This window comes from Nycticebus coucang, chromosome 4 (genome assembly GCF_027406575.1).
Source record: "Nycticebus coucang isolate mNycCou1 chromosome 4, mNycCou1.pri, whole genome shotgun sequence".
Classification (NCBI taxonomy): Eukaryota; Metazoa; Chordata; class Mammalia; order Primates; family Lorisidae; genus Nycticebus; species Nycticebus coucang.
The window spans coordinates 7,396,427-7,418,018 of NC_069783.1; the positions used below are offsets into that span (position 1 = coordinate 7,396,427).

The 21,592-nt window shown below is 42.1% G+C and overlaps 1 protein-coding gene across 13 annotated transcripts in view; it reads right to left on the reverse strand.

Annotated features, from left to right (window-relative positions):
* Window positions 1-246: 246 nt before the first annotated feature.
* Window positions 247-21,592, reverse strand: part of KIDINS220 (kinase D interacting substrate 220) — a 121,316-nt gene continuing 99,970 nt past the window's right edge. For all 13 annotated transcript variants that reach the window (XM_053587652.1, XM_053587648.1, XM_053587643.1 and 10 more), the window contains 4 exons: window positions 10,065-10,196; window positions 6,895-6,993; window positions 5,344-5,580; window positions 247-3,269 (listed from right to left, as the gene is read on the reverse strand). In XM_053587652.1, the coding sequence (XP_053443627.1) occupies window positions 2,007-3,269; window positions 5,344-5,580; window positions 6,895-6,993; window positions 10,065-10,196 (1,731 nt within the window). In that variant the 3' untranslated portion in view covers window positions 247-2,006. The remainder of the gene's footprint in view (window positions 3,270-5,343; window positions 5,581-6,894; window positions 6,994-10,064; window positions 10,197-21,592) is intronic.

Consider the following 21,592-nt stretch of genomic DNA (forward strand, 5'->3'; position numbering starts at 1 on the left):
TGCTCTTGGGCACCCAATGCTTCACAAAAACACCATTTAGGCCCTGGAACTTAGGAGCCAAGTTCTCTCAGAAAGACCATTTGGGAGCAGTTCAGAACACTTAAGCCAACTACATAGCTGCACATGAACCTGCAAGTCTTTAATAAACTTTAGACATACAACGACACAAACACACACATGACTTTTAATTTTTAATCAAAACATGAATCATCATCACCGCAGTGAATAAAAATTCATGACTCAGAATAGCATGCAATTTTTTTATTGTTTTCTAAATCTATTTGTACACGCAATACTCTAGTCTGAATTTCACACACAGTGCCAAGAATGTACTCCAGTGATAGTAAGCTGCAACTACTCACCTGAAAAGAAACAAAATATTGCCTCTGAAATCATTACTAGTCATACAATACTACAAACTAATAAACACCATAAATATTAAAATGTTAAGACTTCAATATATCATGTAAATAACATCCTGTCTTCTTTTAATTGCTTAAAACATTTGTTAAAGATCATGCAAAACAAACACTTCATTAAAATGCTATTACACTCAAACATCAAGGCAATGATAGACAAAAGAGCAACTATTTAGCACAATGACTGGTCAAGTAAATAATTTATCAGCACGTTAATAAAAATCCATTAAGTGATAAACATGGCAAGTGTAACACTGACTCTAGACAATCTCTGTGACCTCATCTTCTATGATCCTATCTGTGATTATAGGGATATTCTGCCAGGATTAATTCTACATAAACAAGCTATGTTAAAATGACAAGAAAAAATTCAATACACGATGACAGAGTACATTTCTATCTCTCACAATACATAAACATGATCATCTCACCTCTGCTAACAATTAATGGAAAGTACAGTTTTATAGTCACATCAGTTTTATAGGTTTTGTTATAAACCCCTGCTTTGTTGTATGTTTTAAAACTTTTTAAAAAATGTTTTTCCTTTCTTATGATCCTCCCTTAGAATTAAAATGCTGGTTTAGGAACAGATGAAGTAGGTAAACTGCCCTGGTGACGGAAGGCAATGATTTAGTTTTACCTGGTTAAAATGTCCTTGTCACTTGTTAGTTGTCACTGACCTTTCTGATCTATTTCCTCACTCACTCATTCCATAAACAGCCATGAGTGCCTATTAGTACTGATGCCTCCTGATTCCAGTTAATGTGTTTTCCCTACTCATTGCTCAGCTCACTAAGAAAAAGTTGGGCACCCAATTTAAAAGAGCAGAACACACCAGGGTGGCTTCCTGGGCACAGATGGCCAGTGCTGAAGCCAGGTCTGGGATCTGAAGAGTAGAGTATCCAGGTAATAAGGAGGTCACGGGCCCTCCCCCACCTACTTTTCCAATAGCCCATAATGGCCCCATTGCACCACGTTGGGGTACTGTCAACGTTCTTTTCAATCTTTAAAACACTCTTTGTTATATATTTACTACTTAAAATTTAAAACCTCTATGATAGGCAATTTGTCTACTACTCAGAACACTGGTTCTCAATTTAATGAGCATCTACTTCCGGGCTACTCCATAACCTGTAAAATCTTATCTAGATTAAACTCTAAGAGCAAAATTAGTTTTTCCTTCATCTAATTCCATACCTTCCCTCAAAAGTTCAATGACTAAATGTTCTACAAAGAGAGTCCCTAAATTTTTATTTTCTTTGCCAAATTAAGCCCTTTACATGTAATAGAATACTTCTGACCTATCTTTAGTTCTCGTCTCATCCTGAAAAGTGAAAAGTGTAGTGTCAGAGAGCGTTTCAGCTTCTAATTGCAGTGACAAGAGAGGACGACTGGAATACCACCATTTCTTAGGCTTTCCTCTGTTGTACAGTGTGTGTCTCTTTTACCAAAGGTCTTATCATCCTTATCATCCATTAATTATTTGTAAATGAAATAGATAAAGGTGATGTGCTTAGATAGATTCAAACTCCAGGGCCTCCTGGTCCTTAGGGTATAGTGATCCTAGTCTACCGCTGTTTGTTTCACTTAAAGAATACTTTCTCTCTCTTCTCCAAAGCCGGTGCTCTCAGGAGGGGCTGCTGCACGGAGCTCTGAAGAATCTCTGGGGAGCCTGGTGTAACTGGCACGCTGGCTGCGCTTGTGCGCCACGCTCTTCAGATTTTCATTCTGAACTGCAGTTGGGTTGGGACTGGAACTGGGCCTCAAAATGACTTGTGAGGTCTCCCTGGTTCCCTCCATCACATCGAAATTCTGGTTGGCTCTATTAGCTGGCGCGCTGTTGTTGTTCAAGGTCATGGTGCTGGGTGTCCGGTTCAGATTGCTGGCCTGCTGGCATGCGGGCCAGTTCTCTTCAGGGCTGCTGGCGATCAAGCTGCACTCGGAAGGGCTCTTCTTGTCTTCTGAACAAATGGACATCCGAGCCATGACTGGATCCTGCAGGCCACTCAGGCTGTGTGGGAGGCCCCGCTTGCCACTGCGGCCGTTGTCTTCCAGCTCTATGAGATTTGCCTTTTCGAGCTGGGACTCCCCCGCGGCTTCGCTGTGAAGGGAGTGATTGGGAGAACTTTCGCTGGATCTCACTCCGGAATCTGAGGAATCCTTCTTGTCAAGGAGGGCATCCGATAAATACTCTTTTGCTTTAATGAAGGTTCTAATTGGCTCAGTGCTATGTTCTGGAGACTTGGACACTCTCTCTGCTTTCCCATCAGCTTTTTTGTCTTTATCATCTTTGAGCAGCGGAGTGTTATCTGACTCTTCTGTACCAGACTCATCCTCATCGCTCGGGAGTTTTTGGTAGCGCATTCCGCCTCCCTTCAGCTTCAAGTCCGTCTGGAAGAGGCTCGACCTTTCAGAGGGCTTTTTGCTGGGGAGCAGCTTACTGGCTGACTGATCGGACCGCTCATCCTCCTCGGTGATGGGGTCCAAGGGCGAGGCGTCATTCGTGGAAACCCCTGAGGACGAGTAATCTGCAACATCTCCCCTCTTCATCAGAAAGGGCTTCCTTCCATCGTCTTGCTTTGCTTCACTCTCCTTGCCTCTCTCTTGCTCTAGGTTAGAATGAATAGAGCCCCCTGATGAACTCTGACCCATATAGTATGTGCTGTGTGGAGAAGATCTGCCGCTGACGGCCGTGGACCCTGCACCCCCTTCTAACTGGGACATCTGAGCAATATATTCTCTATATGCGTCTCTATACTCAGCCTGCACCTTATCAGTAAGCTTTGAAATTTCAATACTGGAATCCTGGGAATTGAGACTCGAAAGACTTGGGGTTCTGCGAGTTTGTGACTGTGAAGACAGAAAAAAAATAATTTAAAAATTCAAATAAGCAAAAAAAAAATAAGGCATAATAAATAACAGCTTAGAAAAAAATACATGTACACTAACAATTTTAAAAGTCATTGAAATACCAAGTTCTTTTAAAATAATTTTATATGACAGTTTAACAAAAGCTGTGACCTTATAACTGTTATTAGAAAGCTTTATAACATTTTTAATTAAATCATTTTATCATTAATATTTAAATGTATAATTAAATGTTGTATTAACAAACAATCTTAGCACCTTTTTTAAAAATTTAATTTAACTTTTTTTTTGAGAGATGGGGTCTCACTGTGCTGCCCAGGCTAGATTTGAACTCCTGGGCTCAAGTGATCCTTCCATCTCAGCCTCCCTAGAAGCTGGAACTATAGGTGCACACCCCCACACCCAGCCAAATCATTTGTTTTTATAACTTCAAACTTTTAACTTTTATTTAGGCAAAAGTTTATAAAAAGCTATGAGACCAACAGTTTGGCCCTAGTAAACAGAGCAATAACATTTTTTTAAAGCTTGATTTCCAACCTGAAGTTTTAGAACTAGAAATGCTTTAGATCCCAGAAAACCTAATAAACAAGAGTAACAAGCACAGATTAGGAAAAAGAAGGGGAAACAGAAGGAAAAAAAAAAATCAAGAAATTTTAAGAAGGGATGAGAGCAAAGGCTCCAACAAAGTAGAGGCAAAGCAGAGTCCTCCTTCCAGAGGAAGAAGATGTCCTATGTCCTAGAGAGGCCCCGGTGACCACATTCATACAGCGAGGACAGAGCCATCCTCCCATCCACTGGGGCAGCAGTTCTTAGTGACATGTGCTCCCCCTTCCAGGGCATCCACAAGGTCAAAACTGTTCTTACATGAATACAAAGGTGTCATCTGCCTTCTTAATCTCATTCTCACAAGAGCGTCCAGTCAGTGTCCAGGGGCTGAGATATGTAATGTCACAAGAGATTTGCAACACGGAAGCAGGATGACAGCCTAAGGGTCTTCCATGAGGTCAGGCATTCGAGAAATGTGCAAAACAGGACTATTCTCACCACATTTTTTGTTTTGGAAAATACAGATTTTAAATGTGTGTAAAGCCTGTGATTAAAGAAAAGTTGGAGAACTGCTGCATTAATGGGAAAGCTCTGAATTTTCAGGTCATGGTAGGAAATACCAAGCATGATGAAGCTCAAAATAAGGATTTCTTAAGAAATTTTAAAACGAACCCTGGGGAAAAGAAAAGAGCTTCTGCTGCTGAGATAGAGAGACAGAGGATCAAGTATAGACAGAGCTTACTGCAAAATAAATAATTTTCATCTTAACACAGAATCAATACTATAAATAGTCGACAGTCAATGGTTAAAGTAGGTGGATAATATGGAGAAAAGTATTTTTACTACCAAGCCAACTCTCCTGAAGGTGGCAGAGTGATAGGCAAGGCCTCTCCTGAACACGGCCCCCTTTAGAAGACATTTCTTCACAGGTACTTTTATTTTCCTCCCTCACGTCTGTTCGGTACCCTGCTCCAACCTCTCCAGGGGGGGAGCTCCTCTCAGACCCCTCTCCTCCTCTCCCTGTCCCTCACTTTGCCTGTCCCTACTCCGCACCTGGATGTCCAAAGGAAGAACTCACCTATGTGTCACACAGGTCAGCAGAAGAGAGCAGCTGCCCACAGAGCACGTGCTCAGAAAGGGAATAGGCACGTGGCAGGTGTTCTGATAAAGGTGTACTTTAGCCAGTGATGAATGAATTTAACAGGTAACTTGCAAGTGAAAGGCTGAATTTGCCGAACACCCTAACTCAGGAAGCCCAGCTCCTGTTCACTCCTCAACTGCTGATTATCTCCACAGTTCTTATCAATTTCTAAGTGACCTTATTTTTTCCCTTTATTTCACTGACTGTCCCTCTCCAGATGAAAGCAGCTCCTTGAGGACAGGGGACCCTCCACCTTGTCCACTTCAGGAGGCATTTTCTGAATGACTGTATAAAGGGCCGGTGAATTCTCAGTGAATTGAATAATGCCCTTACTCTTCGGTAATATGGAAAAAGGCATTTAATAAATACCTGCCAACTTAGGTTACTGTGACGGGGGGCACCTTCATCTAGGCCAAGCGTATTCAACTCTTCAAAGCTGAAGTTCAGCGTGTAGGGTGTCTGGCTGGAGAGCTCAGTGTGCGGCAGCTCAGCGTGTGCAGAGCGGCAGGCAGGGTCAATGTGAGGGGCGGGGCCGCTGCTGCTCTCACTGAGGAAACGTGGATCTTCAGGAACCACCTGGTTCTCTGCGTTTCTCATTTCTAGTATCTTTAACAGAAGAAGCATATGATAAATATCTACATTGACTCTCCTTCCTCCCGCCTTCCTCCCTTCCTGAGCCAGGGTCTTGTTCTGTCACCCAGGCTGGAGTGTGGCAGCATACTCACAGCTCACCATAGTCTCAAATTCCTGGGCTCAAGCAATCCTGCCTCAGCCTCCTGAGGTGCTGGGCTGACAGGCACACACCTCTGTGTCTGGCCAACTTTTAATTTTTTTTTTGTAGAAATAGGATCTTGCTATGTTATCCAGGCTGGTTTTGAACTCCTGGCCCCAGCAATCCTCCCACTTCTGCCTACCAAAGTACTGGGATTACATGTTTTACCAGTGTGCACAGCCCATAAACCAAAGGTTCTCAACCTATGGGTCACAACCCCTTTGTAACAAGGAAAATACATCGCAGCATTGGGATGGTTGAGAACCACTGCCATAAACCGTATTTTAGAAACTTTAGAAATAGTTTATAAAAATAAAACATTACAAAGTTATTATATTGAGTAAGCGTACTTCTGGTAAGTGAATTTATACTGAATTTGTACTGTATCTGCTTACAATACTATAAGAAATAATGGCAGAAATCACCACAGATACTACACTCTGCTTAGCCCATTATATTGCTACTCTAGTTTAAAACTTGAGAACAAAGCAAAATACAACTGGAATGTGTCACTGAAAACCAGAACTGGGCAGTAGTTAGAGCAGTCAAAACAGATTTTATTCAGGACTATCACTACAGGAGAAAAGAGATCTCGGGGTAACACTGGGCTCGACTCTGACTCCAGCATGGGCAAGTGGAGGGTGGGGCTGGTGGCCGGGATGACCGAGACCAAGAGGAAGCCCTGGTGGAGGGTCTGGCTAGCCCAAAGCCAGATGACCACACATCACTCGGGGGAGGTGGGGTCTGGGTGAGGAATGTGGTCAGCTATTGAAGGTGATCACATATGGGAGGGGGGGCTTTGTCAACTTTAACAGGACTCTTACTAAACTGGGCAATGCAGTTTATTGGGAGACACAGAAGATCAGGGCCTGGGAGAGCCAACCAGAGTTAGGTCAAGGGGAGTCTCTGTCAAGTGGAAGCGTGAAGAAGTAGGGGCAGCCTCTTCCCCAGATTTCTGAGTGAAATATCAAATAGGCAGAAGGTGCCACGAGCTGCTGTGTGCTCTATAACCCAGGGTGCGTAGAAGTATATGACGTAGTTTACAACACTTTTTCAATACTAGTTTAGACCAGTACACTTATTGATACTGGATTTATACAATGTTACAAATAATCTTGGATGTTAAGATAATGTTATAAATATCTTACTGTGGTTCTGAAAAGGTGCCAGTCTCCAAAATTCATATTCATCTCTTTCTTCAGTTCATCGATGTTACACTGAGCCAACACACGGCCATTTATGTTTGCCTGAGTAAAAATCAGAGAAAGTACAAATATAAGGACAAATCATGACATGTTCTAAATTCCTAGTGATTAAGAAGTACACTTACGGCTCGGTGCCTATAGCACAGTGCTTACGGCACTAGCCCCATACATTGAGGCCGGCGGGTTCAAATCCAGCCCAGGCCTGCCAAACAACAAAGACAACTGCAACAAAAAAACAGCTAGGTGTTGTGGCGGGCACCTGTAATCCCAGGTACTCTGGAGGCTGAGGCAAGAGAATCGCTAAAGCCCAAGAGTTTGAGGTTGCTGGGAGCTATGATGCCACGGCACTCTACCAAAGGTGACATCATAGTGAGACTCTATCTTAAAAAACAAAAAAGAAGTACACTTATATTTCATTTAAGGAAAGTCATTTGCAACTAGAAAGGCTGACCTTAAAAAAGGCTATCATCTCATGTAATAATACAATGAACAAGCTGAATGTCAACAACATACAACACTCCCAATCTCCTAAGTGCCTTACTGTGCTCAAGCTCAGAGCAGATGGCTCTCTAGGCACCAACCCAAGAGCTACCCCTCCCAACTATTTCCAAAACCACGTACCCTGTCATGAACAACAGCAAACGCTCAGTGTTTCTTTTCTAACCTTAGAAGTAACAAAGGTTATTTGTCCTCAGAGGTGTGCTTGGTCACGAGGTAGCTTACTGATTTTATGAAATATAAAACCTGCCTTTATTAACTTTGGTAAAATTATGAGATACCTATGTTTAAAATCAATACACTGTTCTGTTTTTCCAAGTTAATTCTGAAAAACAGCACGTCTGTGGTAAAGGTCCCACTATAGCAGCACAAGGGAGCCCGTAGCACGGAAGAAACTGGCTGCCACTCCGGGCTGCAGACCCCAGGCCTGGAGTCAGAGTGAGTGGGAAGGAAGCCACCCTCCTGCTGGGAGCGAGACCACCGCAGAGGACTCGGTGCACATCCCACACTCTCCCTGGCACTGCCCAGGGCTGCAGAGAGCAAGGTGGTGCTTGACTCACGCCACCATCAGCACGAATGGCTCTGTGGGGTGGGGAACTGCCATCATCTGACTAAACCGCCATCGTCTGAAACCTTTCTGGCTAAACGCTGCCTAAGATTAGTTAAATGGTACCTATGTATGTTCATAAGTCTCTGAAAAACTTCTGGAGGATGCCATTCTTCTTTTTCCTTTTTATTAAGTCTTTTGTACATAGATCATGTATACATTTATGCCAATTTCAGTGTGTTGATTATTTGTACAATTGGAGTGCTTACATCATACTAATCAGCATAGCTTTCACCTCATTTACCCAATGATAGCATTAGGACATTTGTGTTCTACACATGATAGATCCAATTTGTACTTGCAATGTGCTCCGTAGTTGTGGTCTCCCTACTATCCCTCCCAACCCCTCCCCGTTTCTCCCCCTCTCCTTCCCTCCTTCATCTTAGGCTAAAGTTGTGTTTCATTTTTCATATACAAGTGTGAGTTATTATACATTGGTTTCACAGTAGTACTGAGTACATTGGATACTTTTTTTCCATTCCTGAGACACTTTACTAAGAAGAATATTTTCCAGCTCCATCCATGTAAACATCCATTTTTTATACAAATAGCAGAGGCTTGTTTTTGTGAGACAGGGTCTTGCTCTGTCACCAGGGCTAGAGTGCAATGGTGTGATCGCAGCTCACTGCAGCCTCAAACTCCAGGGCTCAGAGACTGATCAGAGGCTTGTTTTTGAAGTTCTACTTTCTTACAGTATTTGGGTGGAAAAAAGTGTAACTTGGTGGAAATATCTACCATCACGGACTTGGTTAACCTCAGATAGGAGACGCCTCCCCCAGAATCTCAAGTCCCACTGCCCAACTTCCTGGTAGCCACTACAATCACCAAGAACAGGATCTTGGAAGAAATAAACTTCTGCAAATACACTGGCCTTGCAAACCCAAACCTATGTGGTTTCAACAAATGTGACATGATCTGAAGTCCCATATGACACAAAATGAGACTCTGGGGAGAAGGAAGCAGGTGCAGCTCACTCTGGTGGAGTCAAGGACCAGATGATGCGAGAGAACATGAAAGGGTCCCTTTTCCACATTGGAAGTGTTGAGTTACTGTTTTTTCAACATTAAAAACTCCTAGAGCCTTACCTTTCTCATCAAGACTCTCTTTTACTTACACATGGGTCATTGCAAAAATTCTGAGATACACAAAAATCAAGAAACATACGATCCACTGGGACAGAAACAAATGAAGCCCTCCCAGCACTGCTGACAAGCCAAGCAGGGAGCAAGCTGAAGCCTGCACAAGCCCGTCAGAAAGGATGCTGTCGACTGATTCTGTGCTTCTCTGCGGTGAAACAATGGGCCACAAACACAGTCTGTCTCCAAACTTTTGTAGTGACTCATTAAAAAATTAACATTGTGTGGGGAGGGTGAGTGGAGGGAGGGTAATTGGTGGGATTACACCTATGGTGCATCTGACAAGGGTACATGTGAAATTTACTAAGTGTAGAATGTAAATGTCTTAACACAATAACTAAGAAAATGCTACGAAGGCTATGTTAACCAGTTTGATGCAAATATTTCAAATTGGCTCGGCGCTTGTAGCTCAAGCGGCTAATGCGCCAGCCACGTACACCAGAGCCGGCGGGTTCAAATCCAGTCCCAGCCGCCAAACAACAATGGCAACTGTGATAAAAAGTAGCCAGGCCTTGTGGCGGGCACTGGTAGTCCCAGCTACCTGGGAGGCTGAGGCAAGACAATCGCTTAAGCCCGAGAGTTTGAGGTTGCTGTGAACTGTGACGTCATAGCACTCTACCCAGTGTGATAGCTGGAGACTCTATCTCAAAAAAGAAAAAAGAAAATATTTCAAATTATATATAAAAGCAGCACATTGTACTCCATGACTGCATTAATGTACACAGCTATGATTTAATAAAAAAAATTAACATTGTAATACAGCTACTTTATTTTCTTTTATCCATTTATAAACTTAGAGACAATGGGGCATTCCAGGAAACAACATAGTAAGAATCAGGCCTTCCACTGAGAGCCTGTGCTGGGCACGTCACCTTTTTGATTGTGGCACAGTACTGAGGCAGCATGCTCTGGTCCAGCCCTTCTATTTGTTTCAGCTTCTCACACACTGTGTCCACACTGAGCGAGTTCAGGGCTATCACTGGTCCTGGGGCTGGGCCTGATCCCTAAGAAAGTCGGGGGGAAATACAGGTATGAGTAGCATTTAATGCCAGATACAGGTAGTTACGTGACAAAGACAAACACATTAAGTTATACTACAAAGTAAAGTAAAAACAGCAAATGTGTGTAACATAAGGAAATGCTATTAGGGGACAGATTAGCTACTGTTACACGCTAATGAGTAGCTTTTATTACAGCTGAGACAGCCTTACCAAAAACACTCTTCTAAGAAGATAAAACATTCCATGAACCAAGCTTAGGGCAACTTCTCGAATGTTTACAGCTGAACCGAAGAGAGAAAGGTGCTGTCCTTAGGAAGGACAGAGGTTTCGAAAGGGGCAACACAGGGGCAAACTACTGATGCCTGTATTACAGGAATACAAAAAGTAAATCTAGGAAGTCATTTTTAAGATGCACATTCTAACCATTTGAGCAGCTTTAAATATTTCTACAGACTAAATGGCTACAATGTTCAGCTCTTGAACATATTTTACATCCAAGGGATCTATAATTTCCTTTAGAATCCATACAATAATCATGTACTCGTAAAACACTGTTATTTTCTTAACATATAAAACTAAATATAGTCTATCAAAATTTGTTCTCATTTAAAAGAAAGTCAAAATGATAAATAAGTCTAGTATTTGTTTAGGAGAAAAACATTTTCTGAATGTGGTGACATATTAACGAAGGCTCTGCCTGCGGCCAGTGACAGATGCCACCTCCTTAATCACAGACATGCAGGCTGAGAGCAAGAGGGTGAGGCTGGGACTCCGAAGTTACAGGATAAGCAGCTAGGCAGAGGTAGGGCTGGACCAGAATACTACTTATCAGGTTTTATAACTTCCTATTTTCCTTGCTCCAACTCCCTATTTTGGATGAGGTTACAGAAACTAGAGTCACTATGAAGAGAAAGCAAATACAGAGGACAGAGATAATGTGCCACCAATCTGTCTTGTTTACACTCAATCGAATCTTCAAGCAAAAAGTAAAAATTTAAAATATCTTCAGGGTACGTGAATTTATATTTTCTACTGCCTTTTATCTGTGTGGGGGCACAAGTAAACTACGGCACAGCCAAAGATGCCTGTTAGCTATTTGTTAAACATTATCTGTAACAGGGAAGCATAATGTAATAGTCTTCTTACTTACTGATAAATACGTATACATGTAGTATGTGCAGCATGTGTATAACATGCATCTGTATTACAGAGAAATACAAACATAGCTAGGGAATGCCGCCATATGAACAGATGGCCGGAGCAGGGACGGAGGAGGAGAGGAGAGTTAGGCAGTCTTAGCAAGTTTACAAATACGACACAGGTGCATAAAAGTTTGGAAACGAATGACCTGGAATACAGTGTACCAAACACATTTATTTACAGTTTATTTTTAATTAAATATAGATTTTAAATATGCCATATTAATGGTGCAGGGTTCAATTGCTCCAAAAATGCTAACAGCAAAAAAGTCTTTACATAACTTAATTTTCATATCTCTGTATGAGGCCTGGCAATTAAATTTGTGAACTCATCCAGAAAAAGTATCATATAGCTAGCTCCGTGCTGCACATCACTACAGTCACCTTTGAAGTTCTGCCCTTGGGAAGCTGTGCACCAATGCCAGTGCCTAGTCTACCCTTCAAAGCAATTTTGGAACGACCATCAGAGATGCTGCTGTACAAGGTCTGACAAGTTTGTGAATTCACCCCACGCACTTAACTACTCGGTACGGTTTTGTGAAGCTTGTCTACCAGTGTCTCACGGCTGTGTCTGTGTCAGGGGAGTTCATTACTGTTCTTGCATGTTTTTGTGTGCCGTACAATGACAACTTTGATGGTCATTCCAGAAAAAGAGCTCTAAAATTGCTTTAAAGGGTGGGCTAGGCACTGTGGGTGCACAGCTTCTTAAAGAGGACACCTCGAGTGATACTCAGCAATGATGTATGTACCACCTTTTCTAGGATGAGTTTGCAAACTTAATTGTCAGACTTGTATAGTTCTACCTGGCCAACTAGAACACAATATTCAAAGTATTAATTATCTATTATCTATTAGAAAAATGCTATAATTTTTAATAACTATGTTTATCTTTTCTTTTTAAACAGCTAGCTAGACTGAGGTACAATTCACATGCCATACAATTCTCCAATTTAAAGTGTGCGACAGAGGGATTTTCAGATATTTATATAATTGTGAAATCATCACCCCACGCAGAACTCCTGTACCCATTAGCAGTCATTCGCCACCCCCTTGGCACCCACTAATCTACCTTCCGTTTCTATAGATCTGCCTGTCCTCGACAGGGCTCATAAACAGAATCACACGGTCCGCAACCCTTTGTATCTGGTTTCCTTCACTTAGTGCGTTGTCCAGGTCGACTCACTCATCCATCCTCACCACATGTGCCAGGACTTCATTTCTTTTTATTGCTGAGCAATGTGTATAGTATATTAATATTTATCTTTTAAAGATCTTTCATTCTGTCTTTGAAATGCTTTTATTCCTCAATTGCCTCCTCACTCTGAAAGTATTAACACTTGTTTACATTTTTTTGGTTCAAAAATCAAAGAAGAATACTTTGATCAACAAAATAATGATCATACTAGATTATGCCTCACAGATAAATTAAATGTCCACAACTGCATCCCAATATAACTAAATAATTGAGTAAGTGAATGAATTAGCAAGAAGAGACAGCTTTTCCTTACAGAATTCCCTAAAACATGCTGAAGAGGAGGCAGAAGAGCGTCACTGGGCAGCCGTCACAGTTGACGGGGACGTGCAAGTGATCCACCGACAGCCGCGAAAATCAGTCAGCACGAGTGTGAGCAGGAACAGGTGTCTGCACTCTCAAAGTGTCTCCCCCAAGAGATTTATTACTTACAAAAGGAAAAACAAAACCTTACACTGCTGAAAGCTGACAGACGCCACCTTACCCAAGTGGCCAAGGTTGGCATTCCCGGTGGGAAGACTCAGGGACGGCACAACCCTCACCAGCTGCACCGAGGACGCAGCATCACCCCTGTGATTCTCTTGTGAGGTACAACCTCCTTCCAAACACAAGGAGACATCAGACAAGCCCAAGTGGAAGGACATGTTAAAAAGTAACTGACCAGTATTCTTCAACTGTTATTTAAGGTCTTGAACTACAAGGAAAGACCAGGAGCTGTCACAGATTAGCGGAGACAAAGCAGAAGTGACAGCAAGCAGAACTGGGATCAGACCCGGACCAGAGAAGCGGCATCAGTGGGAAAGCCGGCAAAAAACAAATGCGTCTGCAGGTTGGTTCACCGCGTTGTGTCTATTTTAGTTTTTGCCTTTAATGATTCTACTTTTGATCATTTTAATTTCTGGTTATGAAAGATGTTTCCATTAAGGGAATTCTATAGTTTTTCTACCTTTTCTTTATGTCTAAAATTATACCTATTTTAAAATAAAAAGTTGATTTAAAAAGCCCCTCAAACTCTATTTCTGATTGTACTAAAAAGGATGAGTATAACAGACATGAGCCAAATTAACTCTGCCAGCTTGGGGGGTGGCATGTAAGGTATGAAAGAGCATTTCATTTCCAGGAAGAATCTGAGAATTCAGCCACAGAGACATGTTAATAAACACACTACCCTTTTCCTATAAAGCAAAAAACTCCACATAGTGTTAACTGCAACCATCCTTTAAAACTTTCATATTTTATTACTTTAAAACATATTTTAACCTTCATTAGGCATTATGCAGAATATACATACACATGGTTGTGTATGTTACATAATATATCCTCTGAATGACTTTTAAAAGCTTTATAGAAAAGACAGCACACATGTGGACATAAGATCTCTGTGATTTCATCAAAACTACAGTCTGACTCTTGATTATTTGTAAATTGGGCTCTATGTTGGGATAAGTTATCAATTAACGAAAATGTGTTACAATATGCTTCTTTGAATAAAGGAGAAATGGTAACTATCTGCCAGGTCTTTTCTAAGATAATCATATATAATAAATTTTTTTTTTTTTTTGTGGTTTTTGGCCAGGGCTGGGTTTGAACCCACCACCTCCGGCATATGGGGCCAGTGTCCTACCCCTTTGAGCCACAGAAGCCGCCCATAATAAAAATTTTTTGAAACCTTATAACCAAATAATGATTTTTAGATACAAATTTCATAAAAGGAAGGAGAAAGAGCACAAAAAGTGATTAAAGAAACAGTAAAAAGCATATTCAGTAACTCAGTAGGTAAATTCATTTTTGTTCTTTTGCCTTTTTGGGTTTTTTAAAATAGAGTGTCACTTTGTTGCCCTTGGTAGAGTGCTGGGGCATCACAGCTCACAGCAACCTCAAACTCTTGGGCTTAGGTGATTCTCTTGCCTCAGCCTCCCAAGTAGCTGGGACTACAGACACCGGCCACAACGTCCGGTTATTTTTATAGAAACAAGTTCTCATTCTGGCTCAGGCAATCTGCCTGCCTCAGCTTCCCAAGTGCTGGGATTATAGGCGTGAGCCACCGCACCTGGCAAGTAGGTAAATTCTTAATAGAAACTAAGATATTACTTTGAAAATACATGAAACAGTTTAAATAATACTTTAACATTTACCATGCATTCTTACTTGAAATTTACATGTTGTAAATCAAGAATAGGTCATTTCAGCTTACTGATTTTGTAAGTCAGAATTTGTTTTTTTAAAAATTTCTAATTTTAGCAGGGTGTGGTGGCTCACACCTGTAATCCTAGCACTCTGGAAGGCTGAGGCAGGTGGTTTGCCAGAGCTCATGAGTGCAAGACCAGCCTGAGCAAGAGCAAGACCTTGTCTCTAAAAAAATAGCCAGGCACTGTGGTGGGCGCCTACAGTCCCAGCTACTCAGGAGGCTAAGACAAGAGAATTGCTTAAGCCCAAGAGTTGGAGGTTGCTGGGAGCTGTGATGCCATGGCACTCTACCGAGGTGACAAAGTGAGACTGTTTCAAAAAAAAAAAATTTTTTTTCTAATTTGGGAAACTGCATGTAGAAAAAGGTGCATGCAAATTAGAATTTCTCCACACAAAAGTGAAGCTAATAAAATATTGTAATTACCTTGAGGTGATGTTTCATTTTATATTGTAAGGAGATTAAAACTACACTCTGAAACATTACCACCTTTGATAAACTTGTTAAATCAGTTTAGAATTGATTAACCAGAAATGAGTGCCATGCAATGGCTACAAACAACTAATAAAATAAACCAAAGGTATCAAATGAGCACAGACTGATGAACAGCCCAGCATGAAGTGCCGATGACTGCTTAGAAAAGTCCGATAGCAGCGAGTCAGATTTCACTCAGCGTTTCTGCACCTGTCTCTGTCTGTCAGATCCAGAATCACAGGACCATAAGGAAGGAATAAAACAAAGGGAACAGGATGCAGGACACCCAACGCACACACATCCATGTGTATAGGCACACAGCAGCCTTCTGTCATTCCCTAATTCTGAACGGGCCACTCAGCAGCAAACCACAGCGAGGCGAGCACAGGCACACACAGTGTAAGGCCATCAGCATGCGCTCGGAAATCTTCAACTTGTGCTCTCAGAATCTGTATTTTTTTGTGTTAGAAGAATAAATCATGGGACATACATTTCAATAAGAAGACCAAGTGACTCAAATTAGCTATGAAAGGTCAATATTCTTGCTAAGGCTTAATTACTTGGGCTACCCCATGATTACTTCATAAAACACAATCTCCAGCTACCCTACTACTGTTCATGCTCAAAACACACTTTCAGTTGGGTTTTGTTTATTGAGTATGTACTCAGCAGATGCACTAAAATATCTTTTCAAAAGAAAGGCACTAAGAGCCTTAAAGGTCAAGAAATTATAAACTTAATGGAGAAAAACCTGCGAAGTACGATGAACATAACCATCATAGTGAGGTAAACTTTTAAAACTCTAATGCAAAGCAAACAACTGCTGTCAATTATTTTTCTGTACTTATTATACTGTAGCAAAGATTCTTAAAATGCTTTAAACAATCCAAGATGAGTGGCAATACTGTATCCGAGTAAATTTACAATACTATTGTAGCACAATTGTGCTGGTACTTTGCTAGCCTAGCGTTAGGTGTCTTTCTTTTAGCATATTCAATATCTGGACTAGTTCATGGGAGTTTTGTTTTTTAGTTTATATTATTAACCTTATTATAAGTAGGGATTTTTAAAATTACTACAAGGAAAGGCTGACCACAGTGGCTCATGCCTGCAATCCTAGCACTCTGAGAGGCCAAGGCAAGTGGATTGCTTGAACTTAGGAGTTTAAGACCAGCCTGAGCAAGAGCGAGACCCCGTCTCTAAAAAAATAGCCGGGCGTTGTGGTGGGCGCCTGTAGTCCCACCTACTCAGGAGGCTGGGCAAGAGGATTGCCTGAACCCAGGATTTGAGGTTGCTGTGAGCTATGATGCCACAGCACTCTACCAAGTGAGGTTCTGCCTCAAAAAACAAAGTGACTACATAGGGAGTCAAATACCAAAACAGGAGTGCTAAGGAAGTTACAGTTTATAAGTCACTCAGAACACAAGACAAAGCTACTGTTAACCTCGCTGAAAAACGTAACTTACTCTTCAAACTACTTGAGATAGTAGGTCAAATTGACAGGTAAGGCCTAACACTGCATTGAAAGGCAATCTCTCGGGGTGGAGGTTAATAAGAGGGTGCATACCTGCAATGAATACAATTTTGTTATTTTTTAGCTTTTAACTGTACTCTAAGATTCAATAGTAGCATTACTGTAGTATCCTTTCTATAAAAATATCTCAAGCAAGTTGGTTGAAATATATTAATTATTTAGGGAAAAAGTCTGTTTGAACTGAAGCCTGGCACAAAGACCTTCAAGCTGAAAGTGAGTATGACGTTTCACTAGACTTCAATAGAAGGAAAAAAACAGTCTAATCATGAAAGTCCACTTCCAAAACACTTTAAAAGGTGTTTATGATGTCCCAGCCGGCTGAAGCTCTGGCTGGAGTTGCGGGGAGCTGACAGGAAGTGCTGTCCTGAGCCTGCAGTTGGCGCGAAGCCTCAAAGCCCCAGCTCCTTACGTGTGGCAACCTTAACGTGCCGTCCAAGGCTCCTGGACAATGAGACAGCTTGTGTGGACACATGCTTGACTGAAAACAAGTTGTAAGTTCTAAACCAGTGGTGGAAATAAATATTATCCACAAGTGAACCCTTCCTTTCCATACTTTTTACTTGGTCCCTTCACCGACTGGATCCTGGTTAATGGAAACCAAGCCCTTCACTCTCACACCTTTATCAACCCCGCAGTGCTCATCAGCGCTAGAGCACACTGCATCAGGAGCCTGAATCAGCGCTGCCCCTGTCATTCTGACCTTCTTCACAATCAGACTTTGTGTTAACTATCCTCACGCCTTTGCAAGACGGTGTCAAGTGATACGAATGAAGCTCTCTAAAGATATCAAGGAAACCCTGTGGCAGAGAAGGTCCAGAAAGAATGATTTACCAGCGCTGACACTCAGGGCCCTCAGATCCACAAACTCCAAGAAAGCAGGACTGTTATCAATTTTGTATCCCCCTAGTATAATGCATCTTATATCTAGTAACTACTGAACCAGTGAGGGATGACACAGGCATCTGCTGTACTCAACATTATCCAATCCAGGGGAGGATGACAGGGTGAAGAAATGCTCTGTCACCCCTTCCTGTAAAAACTGCTTTTCAAGGCTCAGCACCCGCAGCTCAGTAAGTAGGGTGCCAGCCACATACACTGAGGCTGGTGGGTTCGAGCACAGCTTGGGCCTACTAAACAAAAACGACAACTGCGACAAAAAAATAGCCAGGCGTTGTGGCGGGTGCCTGTAGTTCCAGCTACTCAGGAGGCCGAGGCAAGAGAATCACTTAAGCCAAAGAGTTTGAGGTTGCTGTGAGCCGTGACACCACAGCACTCTACCCCAGGCAACATAGTAAGACTCTGTCTCAAAAAAAAAAAAAGAAAAAAAAAAAACAAACACAAGGCTTGGCGCCCGTAGCTCAGCGAGTAGGGTGCCAGCCACACATACTAAGGCTGGCGGGTTCGAGCCTGGCCAGGATCTGCTAAAAAAACAATCACAACTCTGACCAAAAAATAGCTGGGCATTGTGGAGGGCACCTGTAGTTCCAGCTACTTGGGAGGCTGAGGCAAAAGAATCACTTAAGCCCAAGAGTTTGAGGTTGCTGTGAGCTGTGACTCCTCAGCACTCTACCAAGGGTGACATAGTGAGACTCTGTCTCAAAAACAAAGAAACAAAAAAAAAAAAAAACCTGCTTTTCATTGAAACACAGTTACTGACAGGAACAGCAACCCTCAAATTAAAACAGGCTGGTAGGCAGTGCCTGTGGCTCAGTGAGTAGGGCACCAGCCCCATATACCAAGGGTGGAGGGTTCAAACCCGGCCCCAGCCAAACTGCAACAAAAAAATAGCCGGCCACTGTGGCAGGCACCTGTAGTCCCAGCTACTCAGGAAGCTGAAGCAAGAGAATCGCCTAAGCCCAGGAGTTGGAGGTTGCTGTGAGCTGTGATGCCACAGCACTCTACCAGAGTGCCATAAAGTGAGACTCTGTCTCTAACAAAAAAAAAAAGTAAAACAGGCTGCCAGTATCTTAAGAGCAGCTCTTTGAGAAAACACCAAGCCACTGAAAAGACCTGGCTGGACGCAGGCCCTCCATCCTGGGTCACAGAACAACCGGGCTGATAGCTTAGGTGTTTGTCCCCTCAAAGCTCATGCTGAAATTTGACCCCCAGTGCTGGAGGTGGAGTCTAATAGGAGGTGTTTGAGTCCTGGGGTCAGCCCTGCCTCAGAGAGGGTGAGCGAGTTATCCTCTGTTAGTTCTCACAAGAGCGGGTTGTGAAGAAGAGTCCGGCACCTCTCCTCTCGCTTGCTGTGCCACCACTGCACCCCCCACCTCCCCTTCCCTTCCACCATAAGTGGAAGCAGCCTGAGGCCCCCCAGATGTATGTGCCAGCACCACGCTGCTTGTACAGCCTGTAGAACTGTGAGCCAAATAAACTTTTTTTCTGGATAAATCGCCCAGCCTCAGGTGTTCCTTCATAGCGACAGCTATGGACTAAGACACCTCTGTTTCCTACGAGGGACTAGACCAAAAAAAAAGGTAAAGATACCAAGATAAAAACATGCCTGGAAAGCTTTCAAATTTTTTAAGTATTTGAAAAGTATTCAAATAATCTAGATATTTTTCTAAATTCTAAGAAAACAAACCAATTAACACTTCTGGAGGGCCTAAGAAACACCAACAAATAAAGAAGCTGAGTTAATCTAACCTGATTGGAGTATTTGTATATTACTTCCACTATCAAGACAAAGATTATTTAACCTAAAGAAATTTATTTCTGAGTTTTTGTTTTTTTTAAGAGACAGAGTCTCAGTCTGTCACCTGGGCCAAAGTGACACCATCATGATCCTGTGACCTTAGCCTCCCAAAGTGCTGGGATTACAGGTGTAAGCCACCCAACCTATTCTGAGACTTTAAAGTTTCATGGCATTTGGCCTTTGGGTAGTAATAACAAAGTACTTAAAATAGACTGAGGCTGAGTAACCCTTAAATCAGACCTATGAGGTAGGTCTGCTTTTCCCAGTCAAGAAAGCTGAGAAGCAGAGGGGTTAAGTAATCCATCCAAGGCAACAAGCTCATTGCCAGGGTCTATCTAACTCAGAAGACGAAAGACCTATGGCACTCGTCTGCACAGGAGCAGAGCCGGCAGCGTGGTGAGGACAGCAGACTGAGAGACAGGACCCAGAGATTCCAGCTCCTAATCAGGGCCGTGCAGGGCAGCTGGACCAGACTGTGGGCACCAGCACTCCCTGGGGATGGCAAGGCGGAAGGCAAGTCCCAGGTGGGGCTGTTACTAGTTTATAAACTGGAGTCCTGATGAAGATTTCATGTCTAAGGGTGGGCTGCTATGCTTTGAAAGTATGAAAAACACTCGTCCTTTCTACTAGCGCTAATATTCGGGAGAGCCGTGTCTTGGGTCTAGTGATAATATTTTTTTCCCAGGTTCACAATTTGGCATATATTTTTCTCTATTATAAAATTACAAGGCAAAAGAGGTAACATGGAGGCCTGTATTTTTTAAATCTTCACTTTTATGAAACACTGAATGTACCTACAATTTACCTGAGAAGTCCTTGGCTAGACTTCACAAGCTATAACTGCTCCTTAATATGAGAAAACTCAAATATTTTCTTTTTTTTACAACCTATAAGTTTTATTCAGATTCTCCCAGTTTTACTTACACTCATTTGTGTGTGTGAGTATATTTAGTTCTATAAGATACTGTTCCCTGTGTAAGTTCATGTACTCACCACCGAAGTCCCACAGCACAGATACCTTTTCTTGCCCTGTTTTTTTTTTTTTTTATTGTTAAATCATAGCTGTGTACATTAGTGCAATCAAGGGGTACAATGTGCTGGTTTCGTATACAATCTGAAATATTCTCATCAAACTGTTCAACTAGTAGCCTTCATGGCATTTTCTTAGTTATTGTATGTAGACATTTGTATTCTGCCTTTAGTAAGTTTCACCTGTACCCCTTCTAAGATGTACCAGTAGGTGTGGCCCCACCCATTACCCTCCCTCCACTCTAACCTCCCCGCTCCCTTCCCCTTCCTTGGCCCTTTCCTCATAGTCTGTGCTATAGTTGGGTTATAGCCTTCATGTGAAAGCTATAAATTAGCTTCATAGTAGGGCTGAGTACATTGGATACTTTTTCTTCCATTCCTGAGATACTCTGCTAAGAAGAATATGTTCCAGCTCCATCCATGTAAACATGAAAGAGATAAAGTCTCCATCTTTCTTTAAGGCTGCATAATATTCCATGGTATACATGTACCACAATTTGCTAGTCCATTCGTGGGTCTATGGGCACTTGGGCTTCTTCCATGACTTAGCAATTATGTATTGGGCTGCAATAAACATTCTGGTACAGATGTCTTTGTTATGTTGTGATTTTTGGTCTTCTGGGTATAAACCTAGTAAAGGAATTAGAGGATCGAATGGCAGGTCTATTTTTAGGTCTCTAAGTGTTCTCCAAACATCCTTCCAGAAGGAACGCATTAGTGTGCATTCCCACCAGCAGTGTAGAAGTGTGCCCTTTTCTCCACATCCACGCCAACATCTCTGGTTTTGGGACTTTTTTATGTAGGCTACTCTTACTGGGGTTAGGTGATATCTCAAGGTAGTTTTGATTTGCATTTCTCTGATGATTAAGGATGATGAGCTTTTTTTCATTTGTTTATGGATCATGAGTCTGTCTTCTTTAGAGAAGTTTCTCTTCAAGTCCCTTGCCCACCCTGAGATGGGGTCACGTGTTCTTTTCTTGCTAATATGTTTGAGTTCTCTGTGGATTCTGGTTATTAGACCTTTATTGGAG